Below are 10,812 nucleotides of genomic sequence, written 5' to 3'. Positions count from 1 at the left end.
AAGAGGCCAGTCATGTGATAGGGCGTTATCCAATGACAGACAAAGGTGGTTTTTGTAAACCTGACGGATATGCCATAATTTATAGAAGAAACCAGTTTGCAGGGCGTCTGTATCGGGACAAGTCAAGAAGGAGCCTTGGACCCGTTTCAACACACGGATTATCGGCGTGGCTTGGCCGCAAATGGATTCCAACGGAACTACAGGACGGAACGGACATAACCATAGGACACTCACGGCTTGCCGGAAACGGAGTACGTATGTTGGAGAGTCTTCAACGGGGCACAACTCAGGGTGAATTCAAGACTGTGTCGTCTTGACCAGCATAAGCTGGCGGAGACATGGAGAGCACGGCCTGTTCATCACAAAACAGTACCCGTCTTCGGGAATCTCAGCGGATTTTTCCTAATGTGATGGCCAGATGGAACTATGTTGCTTGAAATGACGTCTTTCCTGGCGTATCGCCCGACACTGGACTCCAAATTGTGATTCGTGCATGGATATTGTACACCGATTGTTCCCTCGGTCGACCAATCCAAGTCCACAATTAGAATCACAAGATAGTTTAGACGGCGAAGCCATAGATACCGGTGTAGGTATGATTCACACCAAATAAGACACGCATACCCGATGCAAAAGTTCCAATTTAAGCCACACAAAACACATAAAGCCTACCTAAAGATGCGGAAAGGTTTAAACTTACGCCGCCTTTACTAGAAATAAATGACAACTATAGTCCAAGGAAAGATCACGGAAAGGGTTCGGATAAGTACGTTTCTGCACTTCTTCACGTGCCCTTCAGGGTGTGTAAACGACACATAAACGTGGGAAAATCGTGACGGAAATCGACTGTAAATGTGGTCAAAAGATCACGGAAAGGTCTTAAGAAACGCGTGCTTTCCGCCCGTATAGGTTACGAAAAACTGTCATTAACGACGCCTTTAAGCGTCTAATAGTTGCGGAAAGGCACGTGAAGGACTGCTGAAACGTACATAAAAGTGCATTAAAGGGAATCTTTACGTTCACGGAAAGATGTCGTTAAGTTGCGGAAAGGGTGCAGAAAGGTCTTAATAAACGCGTGCTTTCCGCCCGTATAGGTTACGAAAAACTGTCATTAACGACGCCTTTAAGCGTCTAATAGTTGCGGAAAGGCACGTGAAGGAGTGCCGAAACGCACTTTTAAGTGCCAACGTAAAGGTAACATTAAAGGGAACCTTTACGTTCACGGATAGATGTCGTTAAGTTGCGGAAAGGGTGCAGAAACGTCGCGTTTACGTTGAGTTTAAGCTTGCTTAAATACCAGATTTCGTGCTGTGCTGGGGATGGCCTGGAAAAAGCTGGGTGATTACAGTAAGGCAATCAGTCTCTACCAGGAAGCCCTGGCTATGGCAAGGCAGGTTTTTCCCCAAGACAAAACTCACCCATTGTTAAAAACAATTGAATCTAATCTCTCTGGGATGAAATAGAGCCAAGTTTTGACCATCAGAGATAGCAGACTTAACCCCCTAGCTGAGGTGCACACAGCTTCATGAAAAGGCTTGGATTTAAATGTTGTGCTGAAACAAAGTGTGTGTTTGAACCCTCCCCGTGCTGACTTTTACAAGCAAATTGACTGAATACGTACAGAAGTTTAAAAATCATAATATCACTATCTTAGCCCAGCCGCCATACAGAAACTAAACAACTCATTAGAGTTATCTAAATTTCTAATCTGGTAAAACATATGAGATTTTAGGCTCACCTGTGCAGCAAAGTTCTCTTCTGTCATGTTCTTTAAGATTTTTTCAAACTCCTCAAGAAATTTCTCCATCTTGGCATTGGCCTCTGTCACACTGTAAAAATAAATAAGACTTAGCATTGAGAGGTTGTGTCAAGCGTCTATTGTTACTAGTGAAAGGATGTTAGAACCAACAACATGTAATATTTCATACAGCTAGGAAGTCTAGAATATTTAAGTGCCCCTTTTTTGCACGAAATGTTTCATTCCTGACTGTTGTGACTAGGAGAAAGATGTGAGCTTTCTACACATTTCTTTGCAGCCAGTCTAGATCATTCTTGTGTTGTGATTCAATGAAGTGCAGATGATTATAACATTCAATGAGGCTAGATTATTTCTGTGTTGGAACACAGTTTATTTGAAAACCTCATGAAATTTGTTATACGAGTCTGGGCTGTTAACAAACACTTCTAGACTTGATTAAGTTTTAACATTTTTACATGACTGTAGTTATTACATCCTCACCTGTAGTTCGCTTTGCCTTCAAGTTAATGAACTGTCTAAAAAGTCTGCACTTGATAAACTTATAATAAGTAATAAGTGATTTTATGTTATGAATACCTTAAAAAGAATATGCATGATGGCAGTACGCCTCACCTGAAGTTAGTAGCCTGAGTCTGGACTGTTAATAAGCATTTCTAGAAGACATTTAATGTTATAAATATGCAGTGGCGGCGGCACCGGGGGGGCAGGGGGGGCGGCTGCCCCCCCCGGAAAATATGTTGGGGGGGCGTCGCCCCCCCACAAAATCAAACTGAAACCTTGTGTATTTTTTTGATGATGGAAATTTCATAAAATCAAGCTAGTCTAACAGCAAAATTTACCCCTGAAAATGCAAGAAATGGCGTTTCAGAGAGTCCCGATTTCAAAATTTCGCAAGACCTCCCTTGTGACGGCTGCGTCTTCGGCGCAGGACAATATGTTGCGGGAGCGTTGCTCTGAAAAATCTTTTAAACCAATAGAAATTGTACTATCGTACTTAGCTTAGTTTACAAGCAGAATGTGCCACTGAAATGCAGTTCGGAAATGACGTTTCAGACGGTCAAGATTTTAAAAATTTTCTCCGGACCTCCCTAGCGATGACTTGCGCCTCGGGCGCTCACAACGGCTTGGTGAAAATTTGTGCGTGGTAGCTTAGGTCATCGCCCTCAAACATCTTTTTCTTTGACAAAAATGGCATAAGATTTAGCATAGTCTGCAAGCAAAATTTGTCCCTCAAAATACAGAAAATTTCGTTTCAGAGGGTGCAGATTTCGAAATTTCCCAAGACCAACCTTGCGACAGCTCGCACCTTCGGCACTCGAAATCGTGAAAATATTTTGGGGGCATTGCCCTCGCTAAAACCATGTGTCTTTCTAACAGAATTGCCATGAAACTTAGCTTAGTCTGGCAGCAAAATTTACCCGTCAAAATGCAGGAAATGCTGTTTTAGAGGGTCTAGATTTCAAATTTTCCCGGGGGAGCATGCCCCCGGACGCCCCTAGGGTGGTCGCGCCTCCGGCGCGACGGGTAGCGCCTTCGGCGCTACGTAAGCGTGTGCCGCAAAATTCTGTCAGTAAAAGTTCGCCCCCCCAGACGAAATTTCCTGCCGCCGCCTCTGATATGTTACATGACTGTAGTGTATAAAAGCCTTACCTGAAGTTAGTAGCCTAGTCTGGACTGTGTATAAACTTTGATAGAAGTTATCTTACGTTATAAATATCATATGGTAGAAGTTATATTTTTAGTCTCACCTGAAGTTGGTAGCCTGAGTCTGGACTGTGACAGAGAATCCCAGGATTCCTGCCGTGTCCCGACATGTGGGGAAAACTGCATAGCTGGTGGGGAGGGGGGTGCAGTAAGGTCAATGGGAACACAACTTGTATTTCATAGGCATGTGGAAGAGGGCTGGAGTTCACATGAAGAACTTTATTGCATAACAATTGTATACAGCACAATACATGGCAACATTCTTAAGTAAATTTCAAAGTAGAGGTATAGAATAAAATGCAATAGCCTAATTACATGTTCGTCTTTCTCATCTTTGAGTATGTTAGCTAATGACTTACAGTAAAGCATCCAAAGTGTGTGTAAAAGTTCTTATCCCAATCTCAAGATGTTTATAGAATATAGATCCTTTCATGCTATTGATAAAAATTCTGACAAAAGATCTTCAATGCTACTTAAACAACAAACCTCTAACTGACTGTGCCACACACATGTAAAAGCATGCAAAGTGAAAGTAACCTTACCCCAGCTGTTCCTGAGTTCTGAGGTAGTCAAAACAGGGTTCCTCCATCAGCATCTATAAAAATATTCAAAGGTAAAAAAAATGCATAAGCACAACACATGTGGTGAGAAAGGACAAGTTTGTTACTGTACAAAAATACTGGTCAACCAATATAACATTAGTTCACCTTTATTCACAGGGTGACCTTTATCCATTGTGTTGATCATGATTAAAAGGGTATCTAGTGATATCAAGTCGACAGACAGCGGTTTCAAATTGTACTATTTTCAAAATATTGTAGTTTGAAACCACTGTTCGTTGCCTTGACATTCCTGAATACCTTGTTCTTCAAAAGAACGGATATAGGTTACCCTGCGAATAAAGGTGAACTTGCGTTAATCACTCTTCAGCACAACACATCAGCATTGAAGAAACACAGTATATAGATATCTGCCCCTTCATATCTAACTATCAGCGTTGCCCAAAGTTACAAGACAGATGCAGATACAGCAGTCCCACTCACCACCATCAGTTCCATCAGCATCAGTCTGCAGATGTCTCCTGGTCCGGACTGGGGAACAATACAACAGAGCAGCAACATGACAAATAATGGCAGGGCAGGGGTCAGAAAGTTTATGGCAACTGCAACTTATTCTGCAACATATGATCCACTGCTTACCAAGTCACGTGTTCTATCTGCATTACACGACGTCACAGAAACTGTGGATTGCTCATTCCTTTACAAAGGTTGGAGTTGAACACTCCAAAATTTTTGTGTAGGAAATCACAGTTCAACTCTCATTGGTTCTGAATGATTTCTACCAAGTCATTCAGATGAAATTTTAAACTATTGTCTTACCTGATAGTAGTTAGTGATGAGTTACTGAGTTATTGCTGAGTTACCTGATAGTAGTTAGTGATGAGTTATTGATGTCTTACCTGGTAGTAGTTAGTGATGAGTTACTGAGTTATTGATGAGGTACCTGGTAGTAGTTAGTGATGAGTTATTGATGTCTTACCTGGTAGTAGTTAGTGATGAGTTATTGATTAGTTACCTGGTAGTAGTTAGTGATGTAGTGATTAGCAACTGAGTCATTGATGTCTTACCTGGTAGTAGTTAGTGATGAGTTATTGCTGTCTTACCTGGTAGTAGTTAGTGATGACAGAGTTTGCGTCGCTCCTGTGGAAGGATTTGAAGCGGCAGAAGTGACCCCCCCGGGGAACCTGCATCACCCTCAAGCCCAGCAGCAGGGTAGGGGGGACAGGGGCACAGGACAGCTTTCTGGGAAACATACACGGGAACATTAAACATAACATATAAACATTAAACATGCTGACTTAGCACAGTACAACTGTATCAACCTCAGGCCCGGCAGCAGGGACTGGGGTAAGTGGACGCAGGATAACTGCCTGAGGAAACATAGCATATTACATGGAAACATTAAACATACATTTACACACAGACCAAATCAGCTTCTGGGGGGTAGAGATGCAGCACACTTTACCAAGGGGAAGGAATACTTGTAACAGTTGCAGCTTTATCCAAATGCTTGTGGTGAAAACACGCATTTACATGTAACACTTGGTAATATTCAAATATAGGATACAAGAAGTTTAGATCTTTTAAAAAAAGCAAATCCATGGTACTTACCGGACAAGATATTCCTCAAACTTCAGAGCTTCCTACAAAAGGAAAAAAAAAAACACAACTTACAGTTGGGAATACTTCTGAATTGAATAATGACTCACCATAAAATATGCACACACAGTGTAACACCACAGAACTCTTCACAATCGTGGATCAAATACCTTCATAATGATTGTACTTTCTACTACTTTCTGCCTCTTCCCCACCCCTAAGAACACACTTCTGGCTCTGTATTCTTGGAGGGGGAGGTACATTTTGTATTAGCTTAAGTAAGATGTTAAGTCCCACCTGACATGTGTAATTCCCTGCAACAGCCCCTGATGAGGCTATTTGTGGGGTCTACTGATGTACATGTTTACTGAATCAGATGTAGATAATAAGTCCCACCTGGTGTGTGTAGTTCCCCTGCACCAGCCCTTCCACAAACAGCTTCCTCCTGAACTGGCCGACAAACTGCAGTATATCCTGCCTCTCCAGGGGGCGCATCGCCTGACGCTTGTCCAGCGTCGTCCACTTGGTTTTCTCCAGAATGGACAAACGCACATCTCTGCAGAAATAAACAAACAAATAAACAAACAAACAGCCCCATTGTTACCCTCCAGAATGGACAAACGCACGTCTCTGCAGAAACAAACAAACAAACAAAGATCACCATTGCTAACGTCCAGGATGGACAAAGGCACATTTCTGCAGGAACAAGGAACAGGAAAGACAGGTAGACAGTCAGGTAGTTTTCCACACTTTGCTTTTATCCTTCAACTTCTCTTGAAGGTAACTTAAAGGTAGTCCCATAATAGCCAGTTCTTGAGCCATAGGGGCAGTGGTTTTTACCCACTGTGTCAAGAGCACGGTATTGAAAGCCGGAGCCCATCTCTCTCCATCCACTGCCTTTCACCTCCCCAACAGAAGTACCAGTTTTTATACCTGGTCAGAGTGAAGTAAGTCATGTAAAGCACTTTTCCAAGGACACAAGATCAGTAGCATGACAGGATTTAAGCCCATGACCTCTGGTTTCTAGGCCAAACACCCTGCAGTCTGCCACACAACCCCACTATGATTACGCAGTGGAAAAAATAACAAAGTTGCGTCACCTGACGAGCTGCATGGGTTTGATGACATGGTTGTAGTAAGATCGTCTTAGCTGTGTCTTAACTGCCTGGAACATCTCCTCAGACACACTGAAGTCTGATATGTAGTCAACTATCGTCTCAAATAACAGCTAAGGAAATATGGAAGGTGTTAGATTGCATATAAGACATCTTATCTGTGTCTTAATGGTTTGGAACATCTCCTCAGACACACTGAAGTCTGCCATGTAGTCTACTATGGTCTCAAACAGCAGCTGAGGGAACATGTAAGGTGTTAGGTCATACATAGACAACTTGCTGTGTCTAAATGGATTGGAATATTTCCTTAGACATGCCAAAGGAATGACCAGTTTTCAATACATAATTGTTGGTCTGCCTGAATGTCCCTGGATATTGTTTTAGAGTCTCATGCATCTTGCTGGCATGGAAGTGGATATTAAGTCTTAAAGAACATCAAAATTAGGAATAGAAAGACCTGAAGTCAAGCCCCCTTCACACGAGAGCACGAATGAGCCGGAATGCCGTCCGAATGAATTTTTTTTCTATTCGTGGCAATTCCTGGCAATTCGTACTGTATTCTAAACATTCGTACTGCGTTCCAGATATTGGTCCCCGTTCTTTTGGCTGGCTCGAAAGTTTTTGACATGTCAAAAACTGTCGAGGTGCATTCGAAGTGTAGAAATATCGAATGGCATTCCAAATGGATTCTAAGTGGATTCTTACTATTCTAACTGTAGTCTGACCGCATTCTGTGGCATTCCAATATTATTCGAAACGTTTTTATCTCATTCGAATGAGAACCGAAAAGGCAAGCCACTTCGAATCCTGCCCGAATGTGGCCAAAAGAACATCTCGAATGCAGTAAGAATTTCTAGAATACACTACGAATTCCCAGGAATAGAAAAGAATTTTCATTCTGACGGCATTCTGGCTCATTCCTTCTCGTATGAAGGGGATATCGAGTCCATTTGGAACCCCCGCTCGGAATGGCCCCGAATGTGTTACGAATTTTGCAAATACTTCATTCCGACTGGTTCGGCTTGATTCCTGCTAATTCGATTTCCGTGTGAAGGCCCTATAAAGCTTGTACTCACAGGCAGCTTCTCATTAAAGCCGCTAAGTTTGATGACCATCCCAGAGTCTTCAGCTACAAACTTGTACCTGGGAACCACAACAAACTCTGGTTGATATACAACATCAGCAGTAAAATGCACATGACAGATGTATACTTAATAAAAACTTAATTCAGGAGGTGCTACCAGGCATAGGTTTGGTTTCAAGGCCATTCAGCACCAGAGACATGGACAGTAATGTTCTCCCTGCTGCCCAACTCACTTTAGTAGGGAGAGGGTTAAAGTTAGTAACGTTAAATGTGTAAAACTGGGATGTAGTGTGAGTGTGCATGTAGTTCAGCACCAAGGACAGGGTAAGGGTGTGAGTGTAAAATTTTTCCGCACTTAGTGCGGTACTGTAAGTGTGAACATCATTCGGGGCCAAGGGATAGGTATGGGCGTGACTGTTGATGAGGGAAAGGATGATAGTGTGAGTGTGAATGCCATTCAGCACCAGGGACAGGGTAGTAGAAAAGCAGTGTCTGAATATGACACTTTAAATGTGCTGTTCAATACCAAAACTGGGATGTAGTGTGAGTGTGCATGTCTTTCAGCACCAAGGACAGGGTAGGGGTGTGAGTGTAAATGTGCTATTCAGCACAAGGTAAAGAAATGAAAGTGTGAAAGTGTGACTGTTGATGACAGAAAGGATGGTAGTGTGAGAGTGAAAGTCATTCAGCACCAGTTACAGGGTAGTACATAAATGGTGTGACAGAATAACAGTGTAGTAGTGAATGAACACCATTATAACTTACACCAGTTGTGAGTGTTAGTGTTATTCAGCACCAGGGACAGGGTGACAGTGTAGTAGAGATACTGTAGTAGTGTGAATGTGAACCATTATAATTTACACCAGCTGGCCACATCAGCATCATACAGGGAAGCAGAACATGCGAGTGTGAGTGTCATTCAGCACCAAGGACAGGGTAACAGTGTAGTACTGAATTCACACCATAATAACACCAGTTGAGCCACATCAGTATCATAAGCTACAGGTTAGCAGTATGTGAGTTTTCAGCACCAGGGACAGGGAAAGAGTGCAGTAGAGTAGCAGTGTAAACTGAGCGTGGTAGGGTAAATGTACACCAGACTTACACCAGTTGTGCCACATCAGCATCATAAGCCACGGCAGTGAGGTTCTGTGCCAGCAGGTTCAGGAACAGGTCCAGCAGCACAACACTGGGCAGGGAGATCATAAGGTGGTTTATACAGCCATGTACACTTACATTGTATCAATGTGGTTTGTACAGGTACACTTGTGGAAAGCATTAAGCAATTGATATTAGGACAGTTTTGGTGCATGCAGCCGCATTTATTCTTCCACAATTCACAATCATCAGCAAAACATTTGACATCAAATGACAACAGTTTTGGGACATGTTTTAGTAGCAGTAACTGGATTTAAAGATATAATTTAGGACACTTTTTTTGCCTATTGGTAAATGATCATAAAATTTTAAAGGCTGTCAATGCATTGTCTAATATGAGCATTTCTGTTTCTCCACCTCACATGTTACTGATCATTAATCATTACAAGTTTGACAGTAAACCATCCCTACCTTTGTGGTGTTCTCCCTATGAGGGGTGACTTGAGGTAGAAATGTACATAAGCTGGGAATAGAACAGAAAACTGTTAGTTCAGCTCAAAATACTCTTCCATACAGAAGCACAAAAGTACTTTATATTAGGTATTTAAAACTATTCTGTAACGAGAGCAATAAATATTGGTATTTTACAAACATGAAGACTTTAGAGAACAACTTAAAACCATTCGGAGATTTTGGGGCAGGTACCTTTGGGTTGGTGGAACTTAGTGTCCGGCCTGTACCATAATCTGCTCTGGGGGGTGTCCAGGATCTTCTCTGGGTACTGAAGAGGGAAGGGGTAGATTTCAGTCACAAATTGCTGGCTGCCAACCATGTCTTCAAGTTCCAGGGTCTATATGTATCTTTGTATTTTAGACTATAAAATGGTTATGTTGGAATGTGAAGAAATAAGTGAGAAGAAACAAATGTGCACATTTCTGGTTATTCATTTACTTTCAACAGTGTTAAAGAAGACTCAAACTAGCAGTTCAGTTCACTTCACCTCAGTGTAAGCTAAGAAATGAAGGACAGAAGACATACCTTAGAGTCTTTAAGGTCATGCTCCTTAAGAGAGAAGTCCTTGGCTGTCAGAGGCACAAGACATCAATACTTCAGTACTCTTACAGCTAAATACTTGGGCATCAGTAATCTAGCTACAAATTTGAGGCTCAAAATTTGCAATGTGAAGCACAATTTATATATCAAACATGAGTCCGTGCTCCTGACCTATGAACCTGTTCTCAGCAGGCAGGTGGAGCTCTGGGTTCTCTGGCAGATCTGCAACAGGAAACAGCAAACATGACTGTGATATCATGACATTTTCATGGTGCCCCCCTCCCCATTATTATCCAAATTTGTCCAAGAATTACCATGTCATTTATAACTTGATCTGCAAACTCATATCAGTGACATCTAATGAAGGATTATTAGCATTATTTTGATAGTGAGGAGTGAAAAGTAACTTATTTTTTTGTAATTTCTCACCTTTCCATGCTTCCTTCCAGTCACTGGGAATGTCTGCAAGAAATCAAGTGAAAATTAACGTTCATGAAAAGCTATGATATCTAATAGGAGCATACAAAATCAAGAAGACTGTATTATATCAATTTAAATCCCTTCTCTTTTATTTGCACTTTGGTAAATATTTGAATTAAGAGGTCTCAAACTACTGTTCTTACCTGAGACACAGTAGGGGGTATCAAACCAGGGTTCCTTGAGATGACAGTCACCTTTGAACTGTGGGGACACCAGCAGCAGGCTGGCCCGGTCAGGGGTCAGCAGGTTCTGGGCCTCAGCAAGCACCTGGACGGTACATGTACATATAGCAATTAAGGTGAGAGAGTCTGAAGCACATGTCAAAGTGTGTACCACAGTACAGTGTTATACAGCAATACA

At 42.0% G+C, this 10,812-nt stretch overlaps 1 protein-coding gene across 1 annotated transcript in view; it reads right to left on the bottom strand.

The window, feature by feature from the left end:
• LOC118431674 (nardilysin-like) overlaps window positions 1-10,812 on the bottom strand; it is a 61,772-nt gene that overhangs the window by 22,095 nt on the left and 28,865 nt on the right. The window contains exons 18-34 of the mRNA XM_035842919.1: window positions 10,596-10,719; window positions 10,402-10,434; window positions 10,144-10,194; window positions 9,958-10,001; window positions 9,625-9,700; window positions 9,391-9,442; window positions 8,927-9,010; window positions 7,814-7,880; window positions 6,911-6,973; window positions 6,723-6,850; window positions 6,019-6,178; window positions 5,635-5,666; window positions 5,127-5,265; window positions 4,507-4,554; window positions 4,006-4,058; window positions 3,508-3,591; window positions 1,739-1,829 (exon numbers count right to left, since the gene is read on the bottom strand). Of these exons, the coding sequence (XP_035698812.1) occupies window positions 1,739-1,829; window positions 3,508-3,591; window positions 4,006-4,058; window positions 4,507-4,554; window positions 5,127-5,265; window positions 5,635-5,666; window positions 6,019-6,178; window positions 6,723-6,850; window positions 6,911-6,973; window positions 7,814-7,880; window positions 8,927-9,010; window positions 9,391-9,442; window positions 9,625-9,700; window positions 9,958-10,001; window positions 10,144-10,194; window positions 10,402-10,434; window positions 10,596-10,719 (1,329 nt within the window). The remainder of the gene's footprint in view (window positions 1-1,738; window positions 1,830-3,507; window positions 3,592-4,005; window positions 4,059-4,506; window positions 4,555-5,126; window positions 5,266-5,634; window positions 5,667-6,018; window positions 6,179-6,722; window positions 6,851-6,910; window positions 6,974-7,813; window positions 7,881-8,926; window positions 9,011-9,390; window positions 9,443-9,624; window positions 9,701-9,957; window positions 10,002-10,143; window positions 10,195-10,401; window positions 10,435-10,595; window positions 10,720-10,812) is intronic.

This window comes from Branchiostoma floridae, chromosome 15 (genome assembly GCF_000003815.2).
Source record: "Branchiostoma floridae strain S238N-H82 chromosome 15, Bfl_VNyyK, whole genome shotgun sequence".
NCBI classification, from domain to species: domain Eukaryota; kingdom Metazoa; phylum Chordata; class Leptocardii; order Amphioxiformes; family Branchiostomatidae; genus Branchiostoma; species Branchiostoma floridae.
Note: the sequence above shows the minus strand (reverse complement) of the source record. Positions and strands in the feature narration are given on the sequence as shown.